General features: G+C 41.4%; 1 protein-coding gene across 1 annotated transcript in view; it reads left to right on the forward strand.

Moving 5' to 3' along the window:
• The window catches only part of LOC123845764 (amine oxidase [flavin-containing] A), a 70259-nt gene that overhangs the window by 24330 nt on the left and 28415 nt on the right, over positions 1–17514 (forward strand). Inside the window, exon 3 of the mRNA XM_045876562.3 lies at positions 6388–6525. Within this exon, the coding sequence (XP_045732518.2) occupies positions 6388–6525 (138 nt within the window). The remainder of the gene's footprint in view (positions 1–6387; positions 6526–17514) is intronic.

Here is a 17514-nt window from a genome sequence, read left to right on the forward strand (position 1 = left end):
AGTAAGTCACTTGAAAGGGTTAAAAAGTACAACCTAGGGAGTATAGTCAATAATATTGTAATGATTCATGTGGTAAAAATAGGAAATACTCTGTAAAATGCCTCATACTTTTTACTACTTCACAGGATTCTTTGCTTTAAAAGATAGTGTCAGTATTCTAGAGACGTCATGTGTGGAAATTCCCATGAGTCTTCTTGCTGTCTTTGTTAAAGTCTAGAAATTTATTGGAGTACTGACTCCAGTTTTGTTTTATATTTAAAAAGGGTGCTGGAGAAGGTTTAGAGAACAGTAGCAAAGGTTAGTAAAAGAGAAGGTAGGGATTATATAAGGGACAGGTGAAAGAAGTCAAAGGCACACCTCATTTCTGGTATTAGGGCAGAATGGAAGCCCTGATTAACGCTCCCCATGGGAATAAGTAAAATGCTGAATAAAATATACTCTGCTGCCTTGACATGGGAATCAGAAATTTGCAGATCTCCTGGAGGTTGAACAGACATCTCAAATTTCACCCACCCAACCTGAACTTCTGATCTTCTCCATCAAGACCACCATTCCAGCAGCCTTCCCCCTATCAAAGATGGCAACTCCAAAAAACTCAAGATTCACGCTCAGCACTCTCGGGCTCCACATTCATTCTGTTCACTCTGCCATCAAAATATCTCCAGAATTCAACACTCTGCACTGGCTACCACCTGGCGGGAACCACCATCATCTCTAGGCCACGTTGCTACAATGGCCTTCTAACCGATTTCCCCGCTTTTACCCTTGCCTCCTAGAATCTACTCTTAGTGCAGCAACCAGAGTGAGCCTTTCAAACCTAAGTCAGATCTTGGCACGTCTCCGCTCAAAAGCTTCCAGAGGCTTTCCTTCTCACTCAGAGGCCAAGCTGGTGTCCTTACAATGCCCTGTGAAGCTTTCTGTGACCCGCCCCCCTAAATAACCTCTCTAACCTCATCTCCAGTTCTCTTTTCCTTTTTTTTTTTTTTTTGAGGGGAGGGATGGGCAGAGGGGGGGAGAGAGGGAAAGCGAATCCCAAGAAGGCTCCACACCAGCACAGAGTCCAACTCGGGGCTTGCTCCGACAACCCTGAGATCATGACCTGAGCGGAAATCAAGAGTCGGACACTTAACCAACTGAGCCACCCGGGGGCCCCTCCAGTTCTATTTTCCTTGCTCACTCTGTTCTAGCCACACTGGCCTCCTATTTCTTGAACACACTAGTCTCCCTCTACCTTAGAGTCTGCACGGGCTGTACTTTCTGCCAGGAATGCTCTTCTCCTGGCATATGGACAATTCCTTCACTTTCTTCAAGTCTTTATGCAAGTATTACCTCTTCAAGGGGGCCAACATATCCATTGTATTTTGAACTGCAATCTCCTTTTCTCCTCTGCCATTTCAGTACCCTTATCCTACTGTAATTTTTTGTTTTTCATTGGTCTTATCAACTTCTGAGATACTTAGTTATTATGTTTGGGGTTCATTCCCAATGGGTCTCTTCCCATGGAATATAAGTTCCTTCAGAGCAGGGATCTTTGGTTTGTTTGCTGATGTAACAGAAGCTCCTTGAAGAGTACCTGGCATCTTGTAGGAGAGCACAGTCTATTTGTTGAATAAACAAGTGATTCCCCAAAGCAGAAATAGACTCAAATCCTTTCCAACCAGGCCTCAAATCATTTATACAGGAAAAGTTCCAAAGAAAATAAGTAACTCATACTTAAAAATGAAAAAGCGCACAAGGAAACAAGACACCGAAAAAGGATAAGCATAAAAATATGATCCAGAAAGATTTTTAACAGTCATATTATGCAAAGAGTAAAAAATTATGGTTAAACATGATTTTGTTTTATTTTCAAAATTTTAAATTAATTTATTTTTTAATCTTTGGTTTTTCTGTTCAGCATGTTTTAAAGAAGTGCTTTTAAAACTAGGAGCAGGGTAAAGAAACTAAAAATAATCAAGTAAATTAAAAAGTAATTTCTAGAAATGAAAATATACTAATTAAAATGAAAAACGTCAGCGGGCCGATTTAACAGTATATTAGACACAGCTGAAGACAGCGAATGAACTGCTAGATCTGGAAAAACTGTCTAGCATGCAGTTCTGAAGCAGAGATTGGAAAGTATGTTTTCAGGGGTGGCGGGCAGCTAAGACATGAAAGACAGAGTGATGATGGTATAAAAAAATAATAGCTGATGATTCCCAGCATTGTTGGAAGACACGAGGAAACCTATCAGGTCCAATGCATGGTAAATGGAAAGAAATTCTCACCCAGGCACAGAGAAGCTGCAGTATACCAAAGAAGAGAGATCTCACAAGCAATTATTTTTTTTGAAAACAAAAAAGGCAAATTATCCATACTCTTAAAATTTCAACAATTAAATTTATGAGTGACCCTTGGACAAGAAAAACAGATGCCAGAAGATATCTTTAATGTTCTGAGACAAAGAGGAGCTAAACTGAATTCATTACCTGCTTGAACCATCTTTCTGCCAGACTGACAAAAACAGAGACTTTAGGACCCAGACTGGAGGAAATTATAAAGAAAAATGTACTTCAAGCAGAAGGAAAAAGATTACAAATAAAAGGTCTGAGATTCAAGAGGGGACAGTGAGCAAAGATGTTGGTAAATATTTAAATACAATTCAGCAACATCAAAACAATAAAACAAAGTAATGTCAGATTCGTTTCGAGACAAATCTGAACCAAGTACTTTTATAAATTATAGATTGGAAAAAGGTGATCACAGTTGAAGCATGAAGGTTTTTGTATTTTTCAGTAGGAAGATAATCTACTGATAAACTTTAGACTATATTAAATATGCATGTTAAGATTTTATTTATTTATTTGACAGAGAGAGACACAGCGAGAGAGGAAACACAAGCAGGGGGAGAGGGAGAGGGAGAAGCAGGCTTCCCGCTGAGCAGGGAGCCTGATGCGGGGCTGGATCCCAGGACCCTGGGATCATGACCTGAGCCGAAGGCAGACGCTTAATGACTGAGCCAGCCAGGCGCCCCTAAATATGCCTGTTAATATTGCTAGGAAAACGTCTGAAATAGGCCTGACTGTTTAACTTCCAAACAAGTACAAGAAAGAATTTAAAAAGAAAAAAGAAGAAACCCCTCATTCCAAAAGAAGGAAAGAAATCAGGGGAAAAACTATTTGAAAAGACATAATAAAATAAGAAGTAAAACACTTAAAAGGGAATGATAAATATAAATGCTAAATTTGTCAATTAAAGGAAAACAATTTTCAGACTAACAACTCTAACTGAAAGAAAAAGAGATAGACAAATACTAATCTAAGCTGTTATAACTATATTAATATCAAAGTAAACTTTGAACAAAAAAATGTCATTGAAATGTGTCAGTACATACATTCTGAACTTGTATACAGTGAATAATATAGCCTCAAAATATAAAGCAAAAATTAACAGGAATCAAAGATAAATGCCCAATGGAGTGGGGGATTTTTACATAATTTTCTAAGTTAATAATAGATTAAGCAAACAAAAAAGGCTGAGCACAATTAAGCTCATTCTAATGGACATGTATAAACCATGCATATCATTTTATAGACTACATTTTTTTTCAAGCAAATATGAAAGTCTTTGAAAATTGATCATGTGCTAGGTCATAACATGAGCCTCAAGAATTGTCATAAAAACCACATTCTTTGACCACAATGCAGTTATGACAAAAAGATAACTAAAAAAAAAATCCCAGCTGGAGAAGTTAAAATCCAACAAAGTTTTTAGAAACACGAGTCTAAAGAGAAATTGTAATGGAAACATGAAAATACTTAAAACTGCACAATGGAAATATTAAAATAAAGTTGTGTATGTAGTTAAAGCAATTAACTTAGAGGAAGATTTATAGCCTAAATTCTTCCATTAGGAAAGAAAAAAAGGCTCAGTATGAATGAACTAAGCATGTGAGGAGTTAGAAAATTAAGAATATAATAAATCTAAAAGAGAGGGTGAAAGAGCATATATCCATGATACAGGAAATAAATATTCAATAAAGAGGATCAATGAGATAAACGTTGATTCTTTGAAGAGACTAAAAATAGAGAAGTGTCTGGTCAGGTTTTTCAAGAAAAATAAAAAAGGGATATCTCAAATAAACAATAAAAGGGATGAAAATGTAGATATAACTACTGATTCAGTAAAGACTAAATGAAAAAAGGATGTCATGAACTTTAAACCAGTAGTTTTGAAACATACACGAAATGTATAAGGAAAAATATGTTTATCAAAATTAACACTGATTTAAAGAGAAATAGAAAATATGGGTCGTGTTTTAGCCTCAAAGTAAATCATATCTCATAGTTTAAGATTTTTCCACAATGAAAACAGCAAGCCTAGATGGCTCTGGAGTTATATTCTACCCAGTGTTTAAAGAATAAATCATTCTATTTATATACAAACAGTTCCAAAGAATAGAAGAAAGTATGATCACTGATTTATGAGATTAGCAATACTCTAATGCAAAAGATAGACAAGGGTTGTAGAAGAGAGGAGAATCTCAATTTCACTCATGAACTTGGCTAAAAAATCCTAAGTAAATTGTTAGCAAAGCATATCCTGCAATAGAAAGATAATATCAGGTTGTGTTTTGCCAGGAAGGCAAGTTGAATAATACTAGACAATCAGTTTTCTAGAAATAACACTTTCAGTGAATTGTCCCAACCCTCCTACTAAATGCAGAGAGATTGGACAAATTGCACGTACACACACATACACACAAATCTTCAAAGCATCAGAGAACTAAGAATGTAGTGAAGAATCACTGGGCCATCATCAGGAAAGGATCGACCTACTTTTCCCCTGGAAGTTGGGATGGGGAGGGGGAGTTTACTGACCACCGAAGAAGCAAGTGAGAGGCTGAGTAGGCCTTTCAAAAGTCATCCAGAGCTAGAACAATTGAGGGTCAAGTCCAGAGCCCCCCAAAGTGTGTGCTAATGGAGGGAGGTATTGGTAAAGTCCTCATGTTTTGGGTTGGCCTGTGTCCTTGGACCAAGGGTGAACTGTAAGAAGACCAGAGCACGTGTGCATTTCAGCCCAGCTTCAAATCATCCCAGGCACAGGAAATGCAATAAAGTTATCTGGTATTATAAAAGGGCCCCCAGGTGCTGGCAGAAGCAGACAGAAATCCTCTCTGAGAAAGATATCATCCTCCTAGGATTCAAATTATTTTGTATTTTTTCAAATTCAATGAGTGGTACTCAGTACAGAATAATCAGGCAAACAAGGAGGAAAGGCAACATGGATGAAAATGGGTATAAACAACAAAATAGAAACAGACCCAAAAGAAGTTATTACAAACACATGAAGGAGATGTAAGTCACCAATATTCAATCTGTTGATTAAATTACCAGGAAATGTGTTCATAAAAAAGCTGGAGAAAATGTAGAATTGCACATAAGAGGGGAAAGTAAATTTCAGTTTACGATGGAAGGTTTGTATATTTATAAAATAATTTGTTAGGTATATGAATCTTTTTATAGCTTTGTGTACCTTTTCCTATGATATATTCTTCCCAGCTAGTATTTTATTTTATTTTTTATTTTTTTAAGGATTTTATTTAGTTATTTGACAGAGAGAGAGAGAGCACGAGCAGGGGGTAAGGCAGAGGGTAAGGGAGAGGCAGGCTCCCCACTGAGCAGGAGCCCCAGGATCATGATCTGAGCCCAAGGCAGACGCTTAACTGACTCAGCCACCCAGTGCCCCCCCAGCTACTATTTTAAAATAAGATCAAGAGCAGGGCGCCTGGGTGGCTCAGTCGTTAAGCGTCTGCCTTCGGCTCAGGTCATGGTCTCAGGGTCCTGGGATCGAGCCCCGCATCGCATCTGGCTCCCTGCTCCGCGGGAAGCCTGCTTCTCCCTCTCCCACTCCCCCGGCTTGTGTTCCCTCTCTAGCTGTCTCTCTCTCTCTGTCAAATAAATAAAATCTTAAAAAAAAAAAAAAAAGATCAAGAGCCCATCAGTGTGGGCTGATTTAAAACTTCATCTGTTAGAAATCGGAGAATTAGGCCTACAGCAACAACCCCAAAGAAAAGCATACATAAAAACCTAATTGCTTTGAAAAGGATCTAGATCAGCAGAATGTACTACAGCATTCTTTATTCGTGACACATGTTATTGTCGAATTGGCCTCACCAGTAACTATACAAATGGGATCCCTTTGTGATGAGTGTCATACAGGGTTGTGCCCGGTCCTTGGGTGGAGGAGAAAGTTGCTGTTTCCAGTTGCACTTTATAAAAGAGAAGTAAGGCACATGTAGGTTGTAAAAAATAAATGTTTTTGTCTTTACGTGAGACATAGAAGCTTTTTTTTTTTTTCCCCTGAGTTTTAACTGAAGTCTTCTGGCCACTTTTCCTCTTTCTGCAGAATGAACATGTCGATTACGTAGATGTTGGCGGGGCTTATGTGGGGCCAACCCAGAACAGAATCTTACGGTTATCTAAGGAGCTGGGTCTAGAGACTTACAAAGTGAACGTAAATGAGCGTCTTGTTCAATATGTCAAGGTAAGTCTGACGTTTGACTCAAGTGACCAGTGGGAGAGAGCACTGTATTCGGGAAAACATTTGGTTTTGTTTTTAGTTGTTTTTTTCTCAAAGCAATTGTACCAATAGGCTCTCAGCTTTACAGTAGTATTCCATGTTTTCTTTTTTTTTTTTTCTTTTTCTTTTTAAAACATCCTTGTGGACTCTGGGAATCTCTGCCAGGGGTCAGGCCTCGGCTTGGCCCTCTTCTGCATCACCCACTGTAGCCCTTGAAGGCTGCACCCTCACCCCCAGTCCAACTGGAGTAGGGGTAGGAGGCTCTCAGCATTTTTTTTTTTCCTCTCCACCCTTTATGAAGAGTGCGGTGGGCGGGGGGGGGAGCACGAGTCATACACACACACACACACACACACACAGAGCCCCAGGCAGCCCCCCAAGCGCCTATGAGGCAATTCTAAGGCCCCAAGGAACACGAGTCTGAGGCTACTACTTCTTTTTTTTTTTTTTTTTTAAGATTTTATTTATTTATTTGACAGAGAGAGAGACAGCGAGAGAGGCAACACAAGCAGGGGGAGTGGGAGAGGGAGAAGCAGGCCTCCCGCTGAGCAGGGAGCCCGACATGGGGCTCCATCCCAGGACCCTGGGATCATGACCTGAGCCAAAGGCAGATGCTTAACCGACTGAGCCACCCAGGCGCCCCCTGAGGCTACTTCTTAAGACTGAACAGGTTATTCATTCTCATTCTTACCTGATGCTTCTCTGCACACTTTGAGAATTTCCTCTGTATCGGGCCTTGACTCCTGGGGAGTCTAGCCGGGTTGTGCCATTTCATACTGTTGAAACGAGATTGTTTAAACTCTGCTGATTTCCACGCAAGAAACAGCAGCTGTTGCCAGTGTTATTCTTTCTTACTGAAGCCAAACATGGAGCAGCTGGAGTCTGGAGATGTGCCTTGAGAGGTCAAGTTCTCCGATCTGCCAGTGCAGCCCACTTCCTGGAACTACACGGGCAGGGCTCATTTACTCATTCTTTTATTTAAACATTTATGTATTTATTTGAGAGACCGAGCGCAGGAGGAGAGGGCACAGGGAGAGGGACAGAGAGAGAGTCTTAAGCAGACTCAGCGCTGAGCGGGGAGCCGGATGCGGGGCTCGATCCCACGACCCTGAGATCACCACCTGAGCCAAAACCAAGAGTCAGACACTTAACCAACTGTGCCACCCAGGCGCCCCTCATTTACTCATTCTAATGCCAGGATTCCACACCAGTAGCCACATCACTTCTCACCAGCACTCCCCCAGGCAGTCAGGCTCCAGACCCGCGGGGGACTTCTGGAGTTTTGAGTTGAAGGGACTTGTGAGGGTATGCACACTGATGCACAATCAGGGAAATTTGGGGAATTTCTGATAGCTGGTTTGGGATGGTTTGGGATGCTTGGGGGAAGAGTCTGGCAAAACTAAGTTCAGAAATCCAGGGAGGAATGAAGAAAGTATAAAAGTAAAAAAATTATACGAAGTGTTGATGAACTCTAACTTCCATGGGCTTCATGATCACAAAGGGAAAAACCCCTTTGCTTCCCCACTTTCTCTTTTCTGCACGGCATGGTGTTTCCCTGGACTAGTTAATAATAACACTGAGAATGATAGCAACTAACATTTACTGAGCACTTTTACGTGTATTAGCATATGTAACGTATTCGCACTCAACTACTAATTAAACAAACGGTCATGTAAATTCACTCTCCAGTCCAACTGGGAAGCACATGAGTCTGATGATTGTCCTGGAATCTGAGCAGACTCATGCTTCTAATCTCTTCTTCTCTAACATTCAAGAGCTGAGAGATTTTTATTTTCCCTGGAGGCTCATAGTAAACAACAAAGTCCTTTTTTTATGCACGAACTCATTACATCCACCTTGTTAGGCAGTACGATTGTCCCCATTTTACAGAGGAGAAAGCTGTGGTTCAGAGAAGTAAAGCAAGGCTATGAAACTAGTAATGGTCTGCCTACCCCCTGAGCTCCTACTGTTCATGAATTTTAGGACTGACTTACAAATAAGCACATATTGAAGGGGCTAAACTAAACACCATTCTTTTCATTTAAGACATAATCTCATCTAAAGAAAAGATGGATTCTAGAAATACTATTAAACCATCCTCTCATATACTTTAACCTGCCAAAGAACACATATTCTCCCCCCAAGTTAGACATCAATGTTAAGGTAAAACAGTAGTGGGTCAGTTAGAGGTTAATTTATTTTACCTGAATGAGTGCCTTTCTGCTAGTGTTTCTAATAAATCATATCATTTCTGCAGTGAGAAATACTCGGTGTGGTGGATGTTTTTATAATGACCAGGAAGCTGTAAAATGTGGAGGACAGATTAGGGAAATTTTATTTATTTATCTTTTTTTTTAAGTTTTTTATAACTTTTTTTTATTCTTATGTTAATCCCCATACATTACATCATTAGTTTTAGATGTAGTGTTCCATGATTCATTGTTTGTGCATAACACCCAGTGCTCCATGCAGAAAGTGCCCTCCTCAATACCCACCACCAGGCTAACCCATCCTCCCACCCGCCTCCCCTCCAGAACCCTGTTTGTTTTTCAGAGTCCATCGTCTCTCATGGTTCGTCTACCCCTCCGATTTCCCCCACTTCATTCTTCCCCTCCCGCTACCTTCTTCTTCTTCTTCTTTTTTTTTTTTTCTTAACAGGGAAATTTTATATTCCATGTAAGATTATTAATAAACCATATAGCAAAAAATAACTCCACTTATTTAAAAATATCTCAACCCTCACTGTTCTGTCCACTTCTGGGGGGGTGGGGAATAAAGGGACTTTTTCCCGTCACCATAGTGCATTGGGTTAATAATGCAAATTATCTTTGTGACGCTCTCTGCATCGGCTCTCCTGACAACCCCAGCTTCTGTAATCTCCCACAGTGCATTCTTTTCAGTAAGTAACACCAAAATGGTGGTGGGTGCATCACCAGAAGATTGCCATTGTCTAGTTAAAACCAAGCCATATTCGTGATGGTCCAGGTTGCTTCAGCTTTTAAATGCTCCCAGGGTGCAGCCTTAAAGAATGCCTCAATTATGTCTTCTGACAGCAGACTGTAGTGCATCCAGTTTCAGTGTGTTCCAGGATGATTTTTAGTATTCACCAAAGAATTATTCACGACCTTTGGTTGATCGTGTTGACAGTGCAAATTTTGACACGACAGCATGGAGTTCCAAGCCTGAGCCTCTGAGCTGAGCAATGGGGCTAGACCAGTGGTATTTTGCACCCTCTCCCTTACCAGGGAGACCACGTCCATCTACTTCATTCACAGAAGGTTCACGTCATTATTGCCAAATTCATTCATTAGTTCAATAAGTAGTTACTGTATAGTCTTCTCTGTACAAGATAATTGTTCTAGGCTGGAAACGGTGGACACATGATCGAAGTTTCTGCTTGCGTGGAGCTTACCATTAGCTAACATTTCTGCCTGTATCCTTCATGGATCTTGTGAATAGAATACCTGTTCTAATTCTGGTTTAGTAGATTCTGATTCTTTTTTCTTCAGTTCTTTTTTTTGTTTTGTTTTGTTTTTTTAGTAATCTCTACATCCGATGTGAGGCTCGAACTCACAACCCTGAGATCGAGAATCACATGCTGTATCCACTGAGCTGGCCAGGCGCTATAGAAGATCCTGATTCTTTTTTTTTTTTTTTTTTAATTTTTTTTTTTGAAGATTTTATTTATTTATTTGAGAGCCAGAGACAGAGATAGCAAATGAGAACACTGAGCGGGGAGGAGAGGGAGAAGAAGGCTCCCCACTGAGCAGGGAGCCCGATGCGGGGCTCGATCCCAGGACCCTGGGATCATGACCTGAGCCGAAGGCAGACGCTTAACGACTGAGCCACCCAGGCACCCCGAAGATCCTGATTCTTATAGAATAGGTTTTTGAATGGGTCTTATGAATGTGGTGAATTGGAAACGGGTCTGTTTAGGAGATTATATCTGATTTGTGAAATTAAATTAACCATGTTGTCTTTACCCTAAAAGGTAGATTTGAAGTGGCATCAGCTAGGTGTGTTTGAAACATTCTCTTTATGTCTTCTTTTCCTTTGGATGGTGTAAGGGAAGCAGATGAACTTGAGTGCTTCTTGGGTTGGTTGATCCATTACTTGCATTAGTAAATTAGATGCATCATCATTACAATTATTTTATGAGTACGTTAAATGGAGTTGTGGAGACTTTTTGTTAAATTTTGCAATGCTAAGTCTTGGAGAGGAAGGAAGAAGTGCTTGATTTCCTTTTTCTTTCTTTTTTTTAAGATTTTATTTATTTGAGAGGGAGAAGCAGGCTCCCCACTGAGCAGAGCGACCAATACGGAGCTTGATCCCAGGATCCCCAGGATCCCGAGATCATGACCCAAGCCGAAGGCAGATGCTCAACTGACTGAGCCACCCAGGTGCCCCCCCTTTTTTCTTTTAATGGGTTCTTCCAGATCTTAATAATGAAGAAATGCTGTAGAGAGGGAGAATACTGCCTCCAGAGATGGAGCAAGGCATTTTGCAGGCGCTGCTCTGCGGGAGAAATTGACACATTTATGCATTCCCACTTTCTCCCTGCTTTCACACCCTAAATAAAAAGGGAGACTATAAATACATACCACACATTTCTTTTTAGAGAATGGTGTGATGAAAAATTATTTAAAACAACATAGGCTTTCCTGATAGTAACAGCTCACCAAGCAAGTTTTCCTAGTATGGGTTCTGTTCTTCCCACAGCCGTTTACTTGAGGTTTCTATGCCAACGACTGAAATCAAAAGGCTTTTCAGAATGTGTGTGCTCTGGAATACTAAGTAAAAATTTTTTTGTTGTTGCTAAGAGGTGAACTCTGTTTTAGCCAGCAGGCCGTGTTGAAAGCAGGGGATTTATTTTTTCTTAGTTTGTCTTAATGCTTGCCAGAAATAACTGCGTCTTTGACCCCTTACTTTGTAATAGTGTTTCCTTGGGATTAGGGACATGTATTTTTAAGCTGCTTTCAACACCTTTCCATACCAACTCACAGAAGGTATATCTTTTGTGTTCAAAGAAAGTTCTGCTTTCACTTTTAAGTCTGCTCAGTAGGAAAGGCAAGAAACCAAAGGTGTTCAGCTCTTGTAGGGATGTTGCTTGTTGCGTCTTCGTCTCCTTTCTTTTAATCACTTACGTCCATCCCTCCTCACTCCATGCATAGGTATTGTCTTCCATCTGTATTGTCATCTAATTTGAGTGATCCTATGAGGTAATAAGCATGTCCTCCCCTCTTATAGATGAGAAAACTGAGGCTCAGAAAGCTTAGGTGCCAAAGTAAGGCTTTCCAGGTCTTGAGCCCAGGGCTCTGTGGGTTATGTCACATCGTTTCTTATTCCACAGGGAGAACGTCAACTTGTAAATCCCTTTAGGAAACTGCTGTGAGGTATGATAAAAATCACCTTACCCCTAAGGGTTCTGGACTCCTAACATGCCACTGAGGCAGTAGGGGCTCCTGTGGACGCGGCCTCCTGTGGACACAGGCACTGGGAGCCATATGTGGTGCCATTCACCAGGGTGGCTTCTTCTCTCACACCCTGAGCCATGAATCTGGAGTCCCTCTGGCCTTCAGTGAGTGCCTGACTGCCGAGGAACCCCCAGGCCACCCCAGTTAGGCACAGCAGGCTTGGGTTGGTTGATCCATTACTTGCATTAGTAAATTAGATGCACCATCATTACGATTATTTTATGAGTACGTTAAATGGAGTTGTGGAGACTTTTTGTTAAATTTTGCAATGCTAAGTCTTGGAGAGGAAGGAAGAAGTGCTTGATTTCCTTTTTCTTTCTTCTTTTTGTTTAAGATTTTATTTATTTGAGAGGGAGAAGCAGGCTCCCCACTGAGCAGAGCGACCCACAGATGGGTTCTATTACTGTATTAAACTACTAAGTCTAGGGGTCTCGGGCATGGTTTGGAATTGCTGGCTATATATTCTTTTTGTTAAGTGATTTATGTGAACTCATTAGTCAAAGTATGATTGACATAAGAGTATCTTATTTTATATCCTCCCTGGTTTAAAAAGAAAAAAAAAAAGAATAAAAAGGAAAAAAAGTGGGGCACCTGGATGGCTCAGTTGGTTGAGCATCTGACTCTTGATTTCGGCTCAGGGCATGATCTCATAGGTCGTGGGATCGAGCCCTGCATCGGGCTCTGCGCTCTGTGGGGCGTCTGCTTGAAGATCCTCTTTCCTTCTCCCTCTGCCCTTCCCCACCCTCTAAAAATAAATGAAGCTTTAAAAAAAAAAAAAAAGAAAAAGAGAGAAAGGATTTAAAATAATTTGTATAAGTCAGGGTAGAGATAAAAAAACACAATTAGGTAAGAACAGGCACGTGGTAAATGGGCAGGTGCTCATAATAAATTCTGTTTGATCATAGAAATGAAGTAATACAAGAGGGATTATTTGCTTTCTTCTCTAAATTACAGTTATACATGGGTTTTTTAAAGCAGAGAGACTAAACACGTTCATATATTCTCACCTTGATCTATCAAGTATTTAGTAAAAAGATACATGGACGTCGCTTGTAAAAAAATAGTTTTTGGTAGCTTCCATTCTTTTCCACTCCATTTTAAAAAGACTTCATTTCTTTCTTTCTTTTTTTCATTTATTTCTTGTGTTTACAGGAAAGTGTAATGAAAGAAATTACTCTTAAAGCCTTGTACTGTTTAGAAAGCCAGGTCAGCATTAGCCATTTTCTCTCAAAGCCTCCTTTCTTCTTCCTATAAATTTTCAGGGAGAAATCTCCCATTTAGTTTGTAGATCATAAAGCTTCTACTTGGTTGAAGTGACAGCCCAATAAATAGAAAAGTCAGGTTAATTGATTTTTTTTCCTTCTGTTTTTTTTTTTTTTTCTTTTCTTTTTAAAAAAATTGGCGGGGGGGCGCCTGGGTGGCTCAGTCCGTTAAGCGTCTGACTCTTAATTTCGGCTCAGGTCATGATCTCGGGGTAATGGGATCAAGCCCCGCATCAGGCTCAATGCTGAGCATGGAACCTCCTTAAGATTCTCTCTCTCCCTCTGCTCCTCCTGGCCCCACATGTGTGCGTGCACTCGCTCAAAAAAAAAAAAAAACTGTGGTAAAATACACATAACATAAAAATTTATCTTCTTGGGGCGCCTGGGTGGCTCAGTTGCTAAGCGTCTGCCTTCAGTTCAGGTCATGATCCCAGGGTCCTGGGATCGAGCCCCGCATCGGGCTCCCTGCTCAGTGAGGAGCCTGCTTCTCCCTCTCCCGCTCCCCCTGCTTGTGTTCCCTCTCTCGCTGTGTCTCTCTGTGTCAAATAAATAAATAAAATCTTAAAAAAAAATTTATCTTCTTAACCATTAGGTGTACAATTCAGCGACATTAGGTACATTCGCATGATTGTGCACCCATCATCTGTTTACAGAACTCTTTTCATCTTCTTGCTATTCATTTTTAATAGAGGCCAGTTCATTACAGCATTCCTTTTCTAAGCATTCATTGAGAAGTGGTCTAGAGTCGGCCTCTGTGACTCAGTGAACTGGCTTTCCATGGCAGTGTAGAAAGGGGATTCGGTCAGACACGAAGGATTTTTCTTAGGCTGTGGCACTTTGCTGTCACCTCCTCAAGTGGGGCCTCAGTGTTGCAGTTAATGGCAAAAAGAACCTTGTCGGTGGAATGAAGCTTCCTCAAGAGAAACTGCTCTAGTCTCCATGATAGCCCAACTGCTAGAGGTTCTGAGCTTTCAGGTTAAATGTTGCCAGTTTGAGGTCAGACTCTCCTTTTTTCCTCCCCCTACTTTCTACTTCATCACTATTTCTACTTCCTCCCCATTCCCCCTCTGCAGCCCCCACTTTACCCCAGAGCATGCACCCACTATCCTAGCCCAAAGACTTAATCATTGGTCCTGAAGTGTCAAACTTTTGTAGAGTAGCCTTCTAACAGCTGAAACTGAAACACCCTTGAACGTCCTTATAAATCCCATACCTGGTGCATTCTGGGCACTTCCTGAAGAAGGGAAGTTCTGGTGTCCCATGAGCACATGCTGACCCAGCTAGAAAGTCTTTGCTGTCGTTGCCCTGTCCTGCCATTTAACGGGATCGATGCTGTCATATGTAGCCCTCTATTTCAGGCCTGGACTCTAAGCTTTTTCACTTCTGTGTCAAGCTCATTGAACGAATACCTTTGGAAAACCGGGTGGACCACAGAGTTTTAGTAAGTGGCAGTTTTCCTTACTTTAGAGATGGGAGAAAATTGTAAGAATGCAAGTATTTGGTTCAAGGTCCTACAGAAGTGTGTGCGTGAGAGAGAAAGAGAGACAGACAGATGTGAAAGCCTAGTTGATAACTGACCTTAGCAAACACAGACCTTGAAACTGAAGAGACAAATAATGATCATAATGTGGATACCTTCCATTTGAGCAGTCCAGTACTGTTTTCATAACACTTCCTTTTGTTGTTTGCTTTGTGTTCGGGGTCTCATGCAACCAGAAGAAGAAAATTCTAGGTGGAATGGCAGAAAAATGTGAATGTTAATTATAGTTAAATGTAATGACTACTTTGATCCCAAAAGCTGTGGAAATGAGTCCTTTCCATTTAAAGGCCATTTCTCATGTCAGGTTTTTCAAACAGAGGGATCGATTCCTAAACTACTAGTCCATTTCCTTTTATTCTGACAGCCCTCGTGTAATTTGTCAGACTCAAATGATACACTGGGAACCTCAGGCTGAGATTTAATTTTGTGTGTTTGCCCAAGTACCCAGTGGCCTAGTTTCCAGAGCCATATCCAGCAGATAAATGTCTCAGAAAAAAACCTCAGGCTTCCGAGACGATGGGAAGAAATCACCACTGGCCCACACTTGCTGCCCAGCAGGGGTCATAAAAGTTGACTCAGAGGCACAGATGTGGGCACAGTCACTAACCTACATAATTATTGGGGCCAAAGTAGTCCCGAGTATCTGTGACTTTTCCCAGTTGGTAGATTTTTTTAAAAATCCTCTGATGTTCAAATGTGGGGAAGACGGTGCTAAGGCTCTAGTGACTCCTGGCCCCCTCCCCCTCCCATGTCTCCACCACCATGATCACGGGAGCCCCCGCTGGAGTAACTCCACGCAGTAGAACGGCAGGACTGCCCCTGCCCAGTCACTGGGATACACAAGCTGAATGCACTCACTTAACAGCCAGCCTGGCAAGAAGCCCTGCTTTGCCCTTGACCCTCTCTACCTGCTGTGACGTACTTTCTCTTTGTACGGCCCGGTTCCCAGAGGCAGAGTCCCAGGCTCGAGACTCAGCACAGAGCACTTGCAATTTCAGCTAGATGCACAAGTGATTTCATTTTGTTTTTCCTATTGACTTAGTGCTGTGGGATGACGTACATTCTTGTTCAGGAGACGTCCACATGAGACCATATTCCCATTAGGAGCATTTGGAAAATAAATCCTCTGGTTATCAGGGCTCTGCTTTCTAGCCCCTGTTCTCCCGTGTTTCCTTGGGCCCCTGCGAGTGCCGGCCAGAAGAGGAAGAGAGCATGCCTAAGGGAATATTTTCTAAGCAACATTAATCCCAACAGTGCTTTGCAAGAGGGGGTTTCTTGGTCAGATACATTGTGGAGATGCTCTGTGTCCTATCCCTATCGTTGAGTGCCAAGATGTCTGTTAGCAAATTAGGGGTCCTATGAGGATAGGCAGAAAAATTTTTTTTAAAAAATTAAAAAGAAAAGCTGTTTAACTATAAGCCAGGATTTCCCAAATTCATGACCACAGAACCCATTTTTACATAGCATCCATAAGGAGCAGAGTGAGAAATGCTCACATAGGAAATGGTTTTAGAGATCTTCATCTTTTTCTCTTCCCTTCAATACCTACACATAGGGAGTTCTAGTAAATCTGATGGTAGTATTGATTATGGCTATTTTAGAAAAGGTGTGTATGTGGAGTTGATCATTAAAAATCAGTGCTAAATTGGCATTGATTAGAAGACCTTGTCTGAGGTGGGAAAAGAGGGAGTCATTTGTGTAGAAAGAGGCTGGACTCCTTCTGGAGCCTGGAGGAGCTAGATGTGATATCTATACATGCAAGAATTATATTCCCCCCCCCTTTCTTAAAGATTTTATTTATCTATTTGAGAGAGAGAAAGAGTGAGACAGAGCACAAGCAGGGGGAGAGGGAGAAGCAGACTCCCTGTTGAGCAGGGAGCCCGACCTGGGGCTTGATCCCAGGACCCTGAGATCATGACCTGAGCCAAAGGCAGACAATCGACTGAGCCTCCCAGGCGCCCCTGTATTTACCCCTTTTATTCCTCCATGTAACGAGCATTTCTCGGAACCCTGGTCTATACAAGGCAGTGTAGGAGATATAAACGTGTGTGAGGCATAGCCCTTCTCCGGTGTGTTGAAACTAGTCGGGAAAGTTCTTACATAAATCAGTTTAATAGCGTAGAAAATAGTGAGGTGCCATGGGCAACAAACAAAGTGCTTTAGTCTGCCAGAGGATGCAGAAGTCATTTCCAGCTTCTGCTAGGTAGGATCTTTGGGACCATGTTTCTCTCAGAGCTGTATTTACTCATGCCAACAACCTCCAGACATAGAAAGCACATCCTAATAGGCTCCCAATGGAGGATCCAGCTCAGGGGCACTGCAGGTCCCATCTTCCTGACATGGAGACTGAGGCACAGGGAGCGGGGAGCAGGGAACAGGGGAGTCTAAACCAAGAGCATGGAGTCATGAACTCTACTTCTGTCTCTGCCAAGGCACCAGCTGGGATTAAACAAATTATACAAGTACACACGTATATACCCACATATATGTTAAAAACCTAATATATACATAATGTGGACCTCTGAATATCTTCAAAGACGTAGTGAACCTGCTAAATTCATCAAAAGCTGCCCAAATTTATTACGCTGTGATGCATCTCACTTATGATGATCACAAGATTTTAATTAGGAGCAATGAAAACCAAGAGAAATTAGACATGAAATCCAGGCATAATAAT

The sequence above is a fragment of the Mirounga angustirostris genome, unplaced genomic scaffold (assembly GCF_029215605.1).
Source record: "Mirounga angustirostris isolate CCGP_5_RB_7025 unplaced genomic scaffold, mMirAng1.0.hap1 SCAF_11, whole genome shotgun sequence".
Lineage (NCBI taxonomy): Eukaryota > Metazoa > Chordata > Mammalia > Carnivora > Phocidae > Mirounga > Mirounga angustirostris.